General features: G+C 46.6%; 1 protein-coding gene across 1 annotated transcript in view; it reads left to right on the top strand.

The window, feature by feature from the left end:
- GYS2 (glycogen synthase 2) overlaps positions 1-15,865 on the top strand; it is a 128,691-nt gene that overhangs the window by 87,353 nt on the left and 25,473 nt on the right. Inside the window, exon 12 of the mRNA XM_063446648.1 lies at positions 4,194-4,320. Within this exon, the coding sequence (XP_063302718.1) occupies positions 4,194-4,320 (127 nt within the window). The remainder of the gene's footprint in view (positions 1-4,193; positions 4,321-15,865) is intronic.

Below are 15,865 nucleotides of genomic sequence, written 5' to 3'. Positions count from 1 at the left end.
AGGCGATCCGTTACACCCGGCTCAGTCAGAGAGCTTCCATTTGCTTTCCTGAAGTATTCATTGACCATGAGTGTCATCCGGCTCAGTCAGAGAGCTTCCATTTGCTCTCCTGAAGTATTCATTGACTGTGAGTGTCACCCGGCTCAGTCAGAGAGCTTCCATTTGCTCCCCTGAAGTATTCATTGACTGTGAGTGTCACGCGGCTCAGTCAGAGAGCTTACTCTCCTAAAGTATACATTGACTGTGAGTGTCACCGGGTTCAGTCAGAGAGCTTCCATTTTACTCTCCTGAAGTATTCATTGACCATGAGTGTCACCCAGCTCAGTCAAAGAGCTTCCATTTGCTCTATGGAAGTATTCATTGACCGTGAGTGTCATTCGGCTCAGTCAAAGAGCTTCCATTTAATATCCTGAAGTATTCATTGACTGTGATTGTCAGCCGGCTCAGTCAAAGAGCTTCCATTTAATCTACTGAAGTATTCATTGACTGTGAGTGTCACCCGGCTCAGTCAGAGAGCTTCCATTTGCTCTCCTGAAGTATTCATTGACTGTGAGTGTCATCCGGCTCAGTCAGAGAGCTTCCATTTGCTCTCCTGAAGTATTCATTGACTGTGAGTGTCACCCGGCTCAGTCCGAGAGCTTCCATCTGCTCTTCTGAAATATCCATTGACTGTGAGTGTCACCCGGCTCAGTCAGAGAGCTTTCATCTGCTCTCCTGAAGTATTCATTGACCGTGAGTGTCAGCCAGCTCAGTCAGAGAGCTTCTATTTACTCTCCTGAAGTATTAATTGACTGTGAGTGTCAGCCAGCTCAGTCAGAGAGCTTCTATTTACTCTCCTGAAGTATTCATTGACTGTGAGTGTTACCCCGCTCAGTCAGAGAGCTTCCATTTGCTCTCCTGAAGTATTCATTGAACGTGAGTGTCACCCGGCTCAGTCAGAGAGCTTCCATTTGTTCTCCTTAAGTATTCATTGATTGTGAGTGTCACCCGGCTCAGTCAGAGAGCTTCCATTTGCTCTCCTGAAGTATTCATTGACCGTGAGTGTAACCAAGCTCAGTCAGAGAGCTTCCATTTGCTCTCCTGAAGTATTCATTGACTGTGAGTGTCACCAGGCTCAGTCAGAGAGCTTCCACTTACTCTCCTGAAGTATTTATTGACTGTGAGTGCCAGCCGGCTCAGTCAGAGAGCTTCCATTAACTCTCCTGAAGTATTTATTGACCGTGAGTGTCACCCGGCTCAGTCAAAGAACTTCCATTTACTCTCCTGAAGTATTCATTGACCGTGAGTGGCACCTGGCTCAGTCAGAGAGCTTAATCTCCTGAAGTATTCATTGACCGTGAGTGTTACCCGGCTCAGTCAGAGAGCTTCCATTTGCTTTCCTGAAGTATTCATTGACCATGAGTGTCACCCGGCTCAGTCAAAGAGCTTCCATTTGCTCTCCTGAAGTATTAATTGACTGTGAGTGTCACCCGGCTCAGTCAGAGAGCTTCCATTTGCTCTCCTGAAGTATTCATTGACTGTGAGTGTCACCCGGCTCAGTCAGAGAGCTTCCATTTGCTCTCCTGAAGTATTCATTGACTGTGAGTGTCACGCGGCTCAGTCAGAGAGCTTACTCTCCTAAAGTATTCATTGACTGTGAGTGTCACCGGGTTCAGTCAGAGAGCTTCCATTGACTCTCCTGAAGTATTCATTGACCATGAGTGTCACCCAGCTCAGTCAAAGAGCTTCCATTTGCTCTATGGAAGTATTCATTGACCGTGAGTGTCATTCGGCTCAGTCAGAGAGCTTCTATTTGCTCTCCTGAAGTATTCATTGACTGTGAGTGTCACCCGGCTCAGTCCGAGAGCTTCCATCTGCTCTTCTTAAGTATTCATTGACTGTGAGTGTCACCCGGCTCAGTCAGAGAGCTTTCATCTGCTCTCCTGAAGTATTCATTGACCGTGAGTGTCAGCCAGCTCAGTCAGAGAGCTTCTATTTACTCTCCTGAAGTATTCATTGACTGTGAGTGTCAGCCAGCTCAGTCAGAGAGCTTCTATTTACTCTCCTGAAGTATTCATTGACTGTGAGTGTCACCCCGCTCAGTCAGAGAGCTACCATTTGCTCTCCTGAAGTATTCATTGAACGTGAGTGTGACCCAGCTCAGTGAGAGAGCTTCCATTTGCTCTCCTGAAGTATTCATTGACTGTGAGTGTCACCCCGCTCAGTCATAGAGCTTCCATTTGCTCTCCTGAAGTATTCATTGACTGTGAGTGTCACCCGGCTCAGTCAGAGAGCTTCCATTTACTATCCTGAAGTATTTATTGACTGTGAGTGTCACCCAGCTCAGTCAGAGAACTTCCATTTACTCTCCTGAAGTATTCATTGACTGTGAGTGTCACCCGGCTGAGTCAGAGAGCTTCCATTTGCTCTCCTGAATTATTCATTGACCATTAGTGTCACCGGGCTCAGTCAGAGAGCTTCCATTTGCTCTCCTGAAGTATTCATTGACTGTGAGTGTCACCCGGCTCAGTTAGAGAGCTTCCATTTGCTCTCCTGAAGTATGCATTGACTGTGAGTGTCAGCCAGCTCAGTCAGTTAGTGTCACCCGGCTCAGTTAGTGTCACACGGCTCAGTCAGAGAGCTTCCATTTACTCTCCTGAAGTATTCATTGACTGTGAGTGTCACCCGGCTCAGTCAGAGAGCTTCCATTTGCTCTCCTGAAGTATTCATTGACTGTGAGTGTCACCCGGCTCAGTCAGAGAGCTTACTCTCCTGAAGTATTCATTGACTGTGAGTGTCACCCGGCTCAGTCAGAGAGCTTCCATTTACTCTCCTGAAGTATTCATTGACTGTGAGTGTCACCCGGCTCAGTCAGAGAGCTTCCATTTGCTCTCCTGAAGTATTCATTGACTGTGAGTGTCACCCGGCTCAGTCAGAGAGCTTACTCTCCTGAAGTATTCATTGACTGTGAGTGTCACCCGGCTCAGTCAGAGAGCTTCCATTTACCCTCCTGAAGTGTTCATTGACTGTGAGTGTCACCCGGCTCAGTCAGAGAGCTTCCATTTGCTCTCCTGAAGTATTCATTGACTGTGAGTGTCACCCGGCTCAGTCAGAGAGCTTCCATTTACCCTCCTGAAGTATTCATTGACTGTGAGTGTCACCCGGCTCAGTCAGAGAGCTTCCATTTACTCTCCTGAAGTATTAATTGACTGTGAGTGTCACCCGGCTCAGTCAGAGAGCTTCCATTTACCCTCCTGAAGTATTCATTGACTGTGAGTGTCCCCCGGCTCAGTCAGAGAGCTTCCATTTACTTTGTAATTGATGGGCTATTTTGGGTATCTGCTAGTATACCTATAAAGAAGGACAAAACATAGTGCAAATATTGCTACAAAACTATTTAAAACTTTCAGTGGTTAATATGCACTCACATATTCCAGGCAAATTAAGCGTGTTATGGGTGCCTCCCCTTGATGGAAATGGGGGGGTTTTGTCTTTTTGATTTTCCCTCCTCCAGTGATAGCCAATATGGGATCCAGGTCAGCCAAAGATTCCAAGGAAACAGCAACCAAAACGGAATACTCCAAAGGCAATTTATTCACTTACAAGGATTTTAAGAGGGTGTACAAAAATGAAATAAAATAGTAAAAACAAATATAGATAAAAGGTATTGGTCCTACGCGTTTCGTCCTTACACAAAACAGGACTTCCTCAGGGACCTCTTTCAACAATTATCCAGTAATAGGTACATCAAGTAAAAACAGCACCCATTTACTTATCTGAAGTATTTATTGACCGTGAGTGTGACCCGGCTCAGTCAGAGAGCTTCCATTTGCTCTCCTGAAGTATTCAAGGACTGTGAGTGTGACCCGGCTCAGTCAGAGAGCTTTCAGCTCCAGAAGTATCAGGGCCACTGCCCAACACACCCTTGGTAAGAAACCATGTGGTTACCAAATGGTTTGACTACGTACAATGGGGAGGTACCAGCGCATTGCAGTGGTTATGGTTTGTGCAGTGTTCCTTTAATGCTTTTTATGATTCACTCATTGCTTTTTTCAGATTTTTAATAAAAGTAATTTACTAAAATGAAACAGCCCTTGTATAAGATTGGTGCCATATTCCCACAAACCTTGATCCTGTTGCAATATGCAATGTTTGTCTCATTGCTCTGAATATGCGAGTTTAGACAGTTCAATCATTTAGTAAACTCGTTGCAGGTGATTGTACACCCGGAATTCCTGTCCTCCACCAGTCCTCTCCTGCCCATGGATTACGAGGAATTTGTCCGCGGCTGTCACCTGGGTGTATTTCCATCGTACTATGAGCCCTGGGGGTACACTCCAGGTAAGTACTGATATAAATGCTGTTAGAAAGGCCACGCAGAAGCAATAAAATGCAGAGTACACAGCTTCGGAAGTCCTCCGTCCTATTGGTTTGATTTATTGCATTATTGACAAGCCGAAGACATTATAAATCAAGCATTAGGTATCATTTAATGAGAGGAAGTGGTACATCAGAGGAAATATTGATTATCAGCAAAAAACACCTATGTTATACATTAAACACCCACGTTATAATCAAACATGTTTCTGATGAACAATTTATTTGTAAAAACTGTCCATTTCAGGCTCAAAGGGAAACTCCATCACAGCTTGTGCAAACATACAGAATATAGCCCTGTGCTCAAACTCCCACTACTCCTGGACGGCAGCAATGACTATAGTACACTTCAGTCTCAATACATACAAAGATAACCAAAGAAAAACTTCCCTAGGCACTCTCCCAAATCCCCATTTACATTTAAATAACTGTACGGTTTTTTAATATCTCTCTTAAAGCCATTTAACTGTAAGCTCACCTGCCCAGTCAAGGAAAAACCTCTTAGTTAAGTCCTACACTAACAATTATCATCTAAAAGCTAACATCTCTATGAGACAGAGAGGGGTATCTTTCTAACCCCTACATACTTATTAACCCTTAATAGGGAGCACGTGGGGTGGGCGGCAGCAATGTCTAATGAGACAGAGAGGGGTATCTTTCTAACCCCTACATACTTATTAACCCTTAATAGGGAGCACGTGGGGTGGGCAGCAGCAAAGTCTAATGAGACAGAGAGGGGTATCTTTCTAAACCCCATACATACTTATTAACCCTTAATAGGGAGCACGTGGGATGGGCAGCAGCAAAGTCTAATGAGACAGAGAGGGGTATCTTTCTAAATCCCTACATACTTATTAACCCTTAATAGGGAGCACGTGGGGTGGGCGGCAGTAATGTCTAATGAGACAGAGAGGGGTATCTTTCTAACCCCTACATACTTATTAACCCTTAATAGGGAGCACATGGGGTGGGCGGCAGCAATCTCTAATGAGACAGAGAGGGGTATCTTTCTAAACCCCTACATACTGATTAACCCTTAATAGGGAGCACGTGGGGTGGGCGGCAGCAATGTCTAATGAGACAGAGAGGGGTATCTTTCTAACCCCCTACATACTTATTAACCCTTAATAGGGAGCACATGGGGTGGGCGGCAGCAATGTCTAATGAGACAGAGAGGGGTATCTTTCTAACCCCCTACATACTTATTAACCCTTAATAGGGAGCACGTGGGGTGGGCGGCAGCAATGTCTAATGAGACAGAGAGGGGTATCTTTCTAACCCCTACATACTTATTAACCCTTAATAGGGAGCACGTGGGGTGGGCGGCAGCAGTGTCTAATGAGACAGAGAGGGGTATCTTTCTAACCCCCTACATACTTATTAACCCTTAATAGGGAGCACGTGGGGTGGGCGGCAGCAATGTCTAATGAGACAGAGAGGGGTATCTTTCTAACCCCTACATACTTATTAACCCTTAATAGGGAGCACGTGGGGTGGGCGGCAGCAATGTCTAATGAGACAGAGAGGGGTATCTTTCTAACCCCTACACACTTATTAACCCTTAATAGGGAGCACATGGGGTGGGCGGCAGCAATGTCTAATGAGACAGAGAGGGGTATCTTTCTAACCCCTACATACTTATTAACCGTTAATAGGGAGCACATGGGGGGGTGGCAGCAATGTCTAATGAGACAGAGAGGGGTATCTTTCTAACCCCCTACATACTTATTAACCCTTAATAGGGAGCACGTGGGGGGGCGGCAGCAATGTCTAATGAGACAGAGAGGGGTATCTTTCTAACCGCTACACACTTATTAACCCTTAATAGGGAGCACATGGGGGGGTGGCAGCAATGTCTAATGAGACAGAGAGGGGTATCTTTCTAACCCCCTACATACTTATTAACCCTTAATAGGGAGCACGTGGGGTGGGCGGGAGCAATGTCTAATGAGACAGAGAGGGGTATCTTTCTAACCCCTACACACTTATTAACCGTTAATAGGGAGCACATGGGGGGGTGGCAGCAATGTCTAATGAGACAGAGAGGGGTATCTTTCTAAACCCCTATATACTTATTAACCCTTAATAGGGAGCACATGGGGTGGGCAGCAGCAATGTCTAATGAGACAGAGAGGGGTATCTTTCTAACCGCTACACACTTATTAACCCTTAATAGGGAGCACATGGGGTGGGCGGCAGCAATGTCTAATGAGACAGAGAGGGGTATCTTTCTAACCCCCTATATACTTATTAACCCTTAATAGGGAGCACGTGGGGTGGGCAGCAGCAATGTCTAATGAGACAGAGAGGGGTATCTTTCTAACCCCCTACATACTTATTAACCCTTAATAGGGAGCACGTGGGGTGGGCGGCAGCAATGTCTAATGAGACAGAGAGGGGTATCCTTCTAACCCCCTACACACTTATTACCCCTTAATAGGGAGCACATGGGGTGGGCAGCAGCAGGGCCGGTGCAAGGATTTTTGGGTACATAGGCGAAGATGTATTTTTCCACCCACCCCCCCCCCCCCCATTCAAAAATAACATCTTCACCTATGTGCCTCTTAACCAGCCCCTCTCCCCGTCCATTATTGGTCCCCTCCCTTCCCTGTCCCTTAGTGTTCTTCTGACAGTCACACACACTCAATGACAAACACAGAGACTCACTGATCTGACACACACACACACTGATTGACACTCATTGACAGACACACTGATAGTCACACACAGACTCAATGACAAAGATACTCTCACTGATTTGACAGACACTCACAAACACACACTGACAGACACACACATACACTGACACACTCACATGCAACACTCATACAATCACTCACAGACACACATACACTCAGTCACTCACGCACACACTCACAGTCACTCACAGACACACATACATCCACTCACGCACACACTCACAGACACACATACACTCACTCACGCACACACTCAGTCACTCACAGACACACATACACTCATGCACACACTCACAGACACACATACACTCACTCACGCACACACACATACACTCACTCACAGACACACATACACTCACTCACTCACACACTCACAGACACACAGTCACTCACAGTAACACATACACTCACTCACGCACACACACAGAGACACATACTCACAGACACTCACTCACACACACTGACACTCACACACAGACACTCACTCACACAGAGACACATACACACTCACTCACACAGACACTCACTCACACACTCAGAGACACATACACACTCACAGACACACAGACACTCACTCACACACAGACACTCAGACTCACACAGACACACATACTCACTCACAGACACACACACAGACACTCACTCACACACACACTCACACAGACACTCACACACACACTCACACACACACTCACACAGACACTCACACAGACACACACACACTCACTCACAGACACTCTCACACACACACTCTAACACAGACACTCTCACACACACACACTCTAACACAGACACTCACACACACAGACAGACACTCTCACACACAGACACATCACATACATTCACAAATTATTTTAATAAATAAATAATATCCGCCCAGCCTCCCTACCTGGAGAGCTGGTGTGGATCATTCCCTGGGGTCCAGTGGGGCTGCTGGGCGGCGTGCGGCAGTGCTGCAATCAGGCGCTGCGAGGGAGCTCTAACCTCTCTGCTCTGCTCCCTCGCGGGTTGTCTGCTGATGCCTCGGGAGCCGGAATATGACGTCATATTCCGGCTCCCGCGGCATCACTAGACAGCGCGCGAGGGAGCAGAGCAGAGAGGTTAGAGCTAAGAAGAAGAGGGGGGAATAAGAAAAAGAGGGGGGAGTAAGAAGAAGAAGGGGGTAAGAAGAAGGGGGGTGTAAGAAGAAGAAGAAGAGGGGGTAAGAAGAAGAAGGGGGAGTAAGAAGAAGTAGGAGGGTTAAGAAGCTAGAAGGGACAGCTCTATAGGACAGGGGGCAAGACAGGGAGCTCTTTCACACTATGCGCACACACACACACACACACACAATGCATCCCTATACATACACAGAAACACACAATGCATCCCTATACATACACAGAAACACAACATGCTTCCCTTACACACAGAGAAACACACAATGCATCCATTACACACACACACAATGCAACCCCCACACAAAGACAATGCATCCTTTGCACACATACACAGAAACAGACAATGCAAACACACACACACACTGCTTTTCTTAAATACACACAGAAACACAATGCATCTCTTACACTCAATGCACACACATACAGACACACACCTTGCATCCCTTATGCATACAAACACAGATTCACACAATGCATCCCTCACACACAACCAGAAACACATAATACATCCCTTATACACACAAACACACTGCTTCCACTACACACAAACACACTGCATCACCTGCACAAACTGGTATCCCTATACACTACATACCATAAGCACACATATTAGATAACACATAACACATCCCCTACACACTCCACTCCCTGTGAGCGAACTCATGGGTGGGTGGAACATATAAGTGGACTTATGAGTGGGCCTTATGGGCATACTCACCGTCAGGTCCTGGGGCCCAGACCTTGAGCTGTGTAAGAGGCCCCCAAAAAATGGAGCTGCTTCTAATTCTCCCAGAACATTGAATTTTGTGACCACAGTTGCAAATAGCCTCCAGAGATCCTGTTCTACACCAGACCAGTGGAGCCAAACTGCAGCCCATCCTCATCCTCATCTAATTGTAAGTAGGCAATCTAGTATATTATTAGTGACACTAATCTATAATTTACCTCACATTAAAGGGACACTATAGCTTAATGAAGTGGTTGTGGTGTCTATAGCTGGTCCCTGCAGGCTTTTTAATGTAAACACACTCTGTGTGCAGCACTGGCGTTAGTTCATATGGCAGATCATATGGGTGGGGCATTGTGATGTCACATGGGGGGGCGGCAAATTTATATTTTGTCTAGGGCGGCAAAAATCCTTGCACCGGCTCTGATCCTGGGCAGGTGCACCAGTCTACTGGTGACCCACAGGAGGGGAGTTCACTGATTGCACTGCACTCTCCTCCTGCCCAGACCGGTCTTGACCGCAGTGCAAGTGCCCTCTGCCCCTAATTTACAGTGGCTCACACTCACAACAAGCAGTGCCTGGAGCCCTTTGCAGAGACGGAAACAAAGAGGTTATGGGGCAGCTGGCCGTCCTGCAAGCATTACATTAAACAGCTGTTCCCCATGCAGCCACAGGTGGCGTTGTGCTGGGAGACTGTGATTACTCTTCACTTCCTAGCAGCCTACAGAGCAGCGCATGGGGGAGAGAGAGAAGGAGGCATGATTTAATCTTACAATAAATCCTCTAAGCAAATCTTTATAAATTTGGTGGGATCAACTCTGTTTCCACAGTTTATTGGTGTTTACTCTGATGTCTGTATTAATATTGAGGGATGTCTAAGTAGTAACGTCAGTGTGTGTCAGCAGGGCCAGCCGTTGGGGTGGGCAAGCTGTGCGGTCACGCAGGGTGCCATGACACCAGAGGCACCCGGCGGCCAACACAGCTCACAAGTTGGGTACACCAGCATATTTAATTTAAACGATTCGCTGGTGGTCCACTGGTGCGCACCAGCAGTAGGTGCAGTCAGATCATATCCTCTCCCTCGTGGTTCCGGTGCTCAGTTAGTGAGTCAGAGCACAGGCTCAGAGATTCTCAGCCTGTGCTCTGACAACATTGAAAGTCAGAGCCGTGAAGGAGCGGGTATGGCAAAGAGCTACTGATTAGCGTAACATCAATATCCGTTATAAAACCAGAAAAAGGTGGGCATGGATGGTGAACTGATTTGGTGGCGCAATGGGCCACTTGACTGGTTTTGCCCCCCAGGCCTAAGGCTGCCAGCCCTCCCCTGGTCCCATGTCTCCCTCCACACAGTGTATTATAACTGCAGCTATAAGGTTATGGTGTAAGGAGGCCCCCTGTCTCCCTGCACACAGTGTATTATAACTGCAGCTATAAGGTTATGGTGTAAGGAGGTCCCCTGTCTCCCTGCACACAGTGTATTATAACTGCAGCTATAAGGTTATGGTGTAAGGAGGTCCCCTGTCTCCCCGCACACAGTGTATTATAACTGCAGCTATAAGGTTATGGTGTAAGGAGGTCCCCTGTCTCCCCGCACATATTGTACTATAACTGCAGCTATAAGGTTATGGTGTAAGGAGGTCCCCTGTCTCCCCGCACACAGTGTATTATAACTGCAGCTATAAGGTTATGGTGTAAGGAGGCCCCTGTCTCCGCGCACACAGTGGATTATAACTGCAGCTGTAAGGTTATGGTGTAAGGAGGTCCCCTGTCTCCCCGCACACAGTGTATTATAACTGCAGCTATAAGGTTATGGTGTAAGGAGGCCCCTGTCTCCGCGCACACAGTGGATTATAACTGCAGCTATAAGGTTATGGTGTAAGGAGGTCCCCTGTCTCCCCGCACACAGTGTATTATAACTGCAGCTATAAGGTTATGGTGTAAGGAGGTCCCCTGTCTCCCCGCACATATTGTACTATAACTGCAGCTATAAGGTTATGGTGTAAGGAGGTCCCCTGTCTCCCCGCACACAGTGTATTATAACTGCAGCTATAAGGTTATGGTGTAAGGAGGCCCCTGTCTCCGCGCACACAGTGGATTATAACTGCAGCTATAAGGTTATGGTGTAAGGAGGTCCCCTGTCTCCCCGCACACAGTGTATTATAACTGCAGCTATAAGGTTATGGTGTAAGGAGGCCCCTGTCTCCGCGCACACAGTGGATTATAACTGCAGCTATAAGGTTATGGTGTAAGGAGGTCCCCTGTCTCCCCGCACACAGTGTATTATAACTGCAGCTATAAGGTTATGGTGTAAGGAGGTCCCCTGTCTCCCCGCACATATTGTACTATAACTGCAGCTATAAGGTTATGGTGTAAGGAGCTCCCCTGTCTCCCCGCACACAGTGTATTATAACTGCAGCTATAAGGTTATGGTGTAAGGAGGTCCCCTGTCTCCCCGCACACAGTGTATTATAACTGCAGCTATAAGGTTATGGTGTAATGAGGTCCCCTGTCTCCCTCCACACAGTGTATTATAACTGCAGCTATAAGGTTATGGTGTAAGGAGGTCCCCTGTCTCCCCGCACACAGTGTATTATAACTGCAGCTATAAGGTTATGGTGTAATGAGGTCCCCTGTCTCCCTCCACACAGTGTATTATAACTGCAGCTATAAGGTTATGGTGTAAGGAGGTCCCCTGTCTCCCCGCACACAGTGTATTATAACTGCAGCTATAAGGTTATGGTGTAAGGAGGTCCCCTGTCTCCCCGCACATATTGTACTCAGGGCCGGATTAACATAGGGGCTGATGGAGCTGCAGCTCCAGGCCCAGGCCCATGGAATAGGCCCATTGAAAAAAAAAAAATGAAGAAAAATTTTTTTTCAATTTTTTTTTTTTTTTTTTTACACACACACTACTCTTAGGTTTGCCACCTGACTGGTATTTTACTGGCACAGACGGTATTTGAGACTACCTGGCCGTGCCGGTATTGCAGTAATACTGGCAATACAAATGCAGGTATTTTTCTCAGAATAAGTGGAGATTACTCTGCAATACCAGCACCGGCCAGTTGGGGTCACTGTGTGTGGAGAGAGGCAGGGATAGGAAGGTACAGCATATCCCCATAGACCTATAATACCTAGACGCCGCATTGACCTCGGGGGGCCATGAAATGCGGGCGCCATTTTGGGCCGGTCACCCGGTGTGGTATTATATGTCTATATATTAGGACTTCTGTCCCTAATTTTTTTTAATTTACTTTGCCTTAGTGACAAATCTCACTTTAGTAAATAGTGATGTGATTGTTTGTTCTCCTATTCTCTTTATGCTATCTCCATGCGGACTTCAAAGTGCAAAAGACAGAGCTGACAATAATAAAGAGTTGTAAATATCTACATTTTATTTTGCACAGTTCCAAAATCCATATTAGTTAAAAATAGGTGAAAAGTAAATACATTACAAATCAGGCAAAGATCCAGCCCCAGTTTAAAACATGTATATTAAGATGATAGATTGTGGGGTTAGTTCACTAAACTTATAATTTTAGCAAACCTAAATCCGAATGCAACGCATAGTTTCAATCAGGAAATTCAAATAATTTCAATGTATTGAGTAAACTTAGTCGATAACGTAAATAACCACAGAGGTCTTAAAGCAGCAAATGTCAGTTAATTTTATTTAATATCCCAGGATTAAACATCATGCTACTGGATCTGTACACCCTCCAGGTGGATTTTAAGACTAACCATGTTTACTTTGAGGACCTTGCTCTGCAGATCATAGACATGTCTATGCTGCAGATCACACTGTGACCGATCCAAGTCAATGCGGCGTATAGTATTTTATGTCTATGCATATCCCTGCCTCTCTGTACTACTCACTGATCCGTGGGGACCAGCAACACAGCACAGACAGCAGCTCGACAGCTCAGATAAGTGAGGGATGGGGGGGAAAGGCAGCAGGGACACATGGGGACACTGAGACACTAGGGGACACTTGTGGACACTGAGACACTAGGGGACACATGTGGACACTGAGACACTAGGGAACACATGGGGACACTGAGACACATGGGGACACTGAGACACATGGGGACACAGACACTAGGACACATGGGGACACAGACACTGAGACACTTGGGGACACTGAGACACATGGGGATGCTGAGACACATGGGGACGCTGTTTCTCCCAGTGTCCCCCATCCAGTGTCGCTAGTGTCTCAGTATCCCTAAGTCTCCCAGTGTCTGTGTCCCATGTCTGTGTGCCTAGTGTCACCATGTCTATGTCCACAACTGTCCCCATGTCTCCCAGTGTCCCCAAGTGTCTGTCTCCCAGCCAGTGTCCCATAGTCTCCCAGTGTCTGTGTTCCCATGTCTCTGTGTCCCTAGTGTCTTAGTGTCCCCATGTCTCCCAGTGTCTGTGTCCCTAGTGTTTGTGTCCCCATTTCTCCCAGTTTCCCTAAATGTCTGTGTCCCCATGTCTCCCAGTGTCCCCATGTCTCTCAGTGTCCTAGTGACATGGGGACACACTGAGACACTGGGAGAAATGGGGACACTGAGACACTGGGAGACTAGGGGACTGGGCGACATGGGGACACAGACACTGTGATACATAGGGGCACTGAGACACTGTGTGACTTGCGAGACTGAGACACTGGGAGCAATCTATCTATACAGCAGAATCAAACTGAGTAGTTTGTTGGTGATTTTACAGATGTCACTCTGATGTCACTCCTTGTGATTATACAAAGGATTAAGGCTAGTATTTTGTTCCAAGAAAGGTGGCAACCTTAACTACTCTTCACATACTCTTGCTTAAAGTAGCACTATAGGGTCAGGAACACAATCATGTATTTCTGACCCTATTATGTTAAAACCACCACCCTGCCCCCTTCTTGCCTCCCTAAGTATAGTAAAAATATAACTTGTATTCAAGTCTGCAGCTGCTGGCTCTGCCTCTGAACTGACTGTCTGCTGACATCATCAGAAGTGGTGGTCTGAGCAAATTACAATACTTCCCCATAGGATTGTCTGAGACTGTCAACTAGGCAGATCTGGGGCAGAGCCAGCACAAGTCGTAGCCCTGGCCAATCAGCATCTCCACATAAAGATAAATTGAATCAATGCATCTCTATGAGGAAAGTTCAGTGTCTGCATGCCGAGGGTGGAGACACTGAATAGCAGTGCTGCACACTAGGCAGTACTGCCCCAGGAAGCACCTCTAGCAGCCATCTAAAGAGTGGCCAGTGGAGTTATTTTCTCTGAAAAGACAGTGTTTACTGCGAAAGGCCTGAATGGAATGATTCTACTAACCAAAACAAATACAATAAGCTGTAGTTGTTCTGGTGACTATAGTGTCCCTTTAAGTTTGGAAGCTTAAGAGGGATGTATGGGAACAAAACCTGTGTGGACTGGCTGACAATAAAATTAGTTTAGGTAATGCAGACGTTGGTCTCTCTAACACTGTGGCATGTCCCCATTCATCTACACTCACTACATACACCTTTTATCTGTCTCAGATTATATACCAGGAACTTCTGCCTGCTAGTAAGAAGGTAAGGAGACAAGTGGACCAGCGAGTGCTAGGGGACAGTCCTTAGAAAGCATTGAGTGAGCGCATCATTAGACGCATTTATGTCAAGCTCAGGGTGCTGCCTGCATAGTATGCCCTTAGTTGGACAGCCTGCATGATTGGCGGGCAGCCTGACATGCATTCATGCCAGGCTGTCCTTCAAATTCTTTGGACAGACATGCCCCCTTTTTGGGCATGTTCTCCCCTTTTGGCAGGTCTGGTCACGTGATTCGCACCGGTGGCCACCCTTTTATCCCGCCCATTGACTGCCTGCTTCACTGGACACTGCTGTTAAGGGTTATGGATTTAATTGAAAGATATAAATTAGAGAGATATTAGCATAGCGTATGTGTTTTCCTATAGCTGCATCCTATGAGTTTCCCTCCAGCACCATCTCCATCAGATACATGACGCTTGGGAGGTATGATTGTTTTAATGTTTTTGGTCGATAAGATTCCGTAATTAGGCCCATCATAATTGTCAGCACCAGGCCCAGTGTGCTCTTAATCCGGCCCTGATTGTACTATAACTGCAGCTATAAGGTTATGGTGTAAGGAGCTCCCCTGTCTCCCCGCACACAGTGTATTATAACTGCAGCTATAAGGTTATGGTGTAAGGAGGTCCCCTGTCTCTCCGCACACAGTGTATTATAACTGCAGCTATAAGGTTATGGTGTAAGGAGGTCCCCTGTCTCCCCGCACACAGTGTATTATAACTGCAGCTATAAGGTTATGGTGTAAGGAGGTCCCCTGTCTCCCCGCACATATTGTACTATAACTGCAGCTATAAGGTTATGGTGTAAGGAGCTCCCCTGTCTCCCCGCACACAGTGTATTATAACTGCATCTATAAGGTTATGGTGTAAGGAGGTCCCCTGTCTCCCCGCACACAGTGTATTATAACTGCAGCTATAAGGTTATGGTGTAAGGAGGTCCCCTGTCTCCCTGCACACGGTGTATTATAACTGCAGCTATAAGGTTATGGTGTAAGGAGGTCCCCTGTCTCCCCACACACAGTGTATTATAACTACAGCTATAAGGTTATGGTGTAAGGAGGTCCCCTGTCTCCCCGCACACAGTGTATTATAACTGCAGCTATAAGGTTATGGTGTAAGGAGGCCCCTGTCTCCGCGCACACAGTGGATTATAACTGCAGCTGTAAGGTTATGGTGTAAGGAGGTCCCTGTCTCCGCGCACACAGTGTATTATAACTGCAGATATAAGGTTATGGTGTAAGGAGGTCCCCTGTCTCCCCGCACACAGTGTATTATAACTGCAGCTATAAGGTTATGGTGTAAGGAGGTCCCCGTCTCCCCGCACACAGTGTATTATAACTGCAGCTATAAGGTTATGGTGTAAG

Source organism: Pelobates fuscus, chromosome 3 (genome assembly GCF_036172605.1).
Source record: "Pelobates fuscus isolate aPelFus1 chromosome 3, aPelFus1.pri, whole genome shotgun sequence".
NCBI classification, from domain to species: domain Eukaryota; kingdom Metazoa; phylum Chordata; class Amphibia; order Anura; family Pelobatidae; genus Pelobates; species Pelobates fuscus.
The sequence above is the reverse complement of the archived record's forward strand: the minus strand, read 5'-3'. Positions and strand labels throughout refer to the sequence as shown.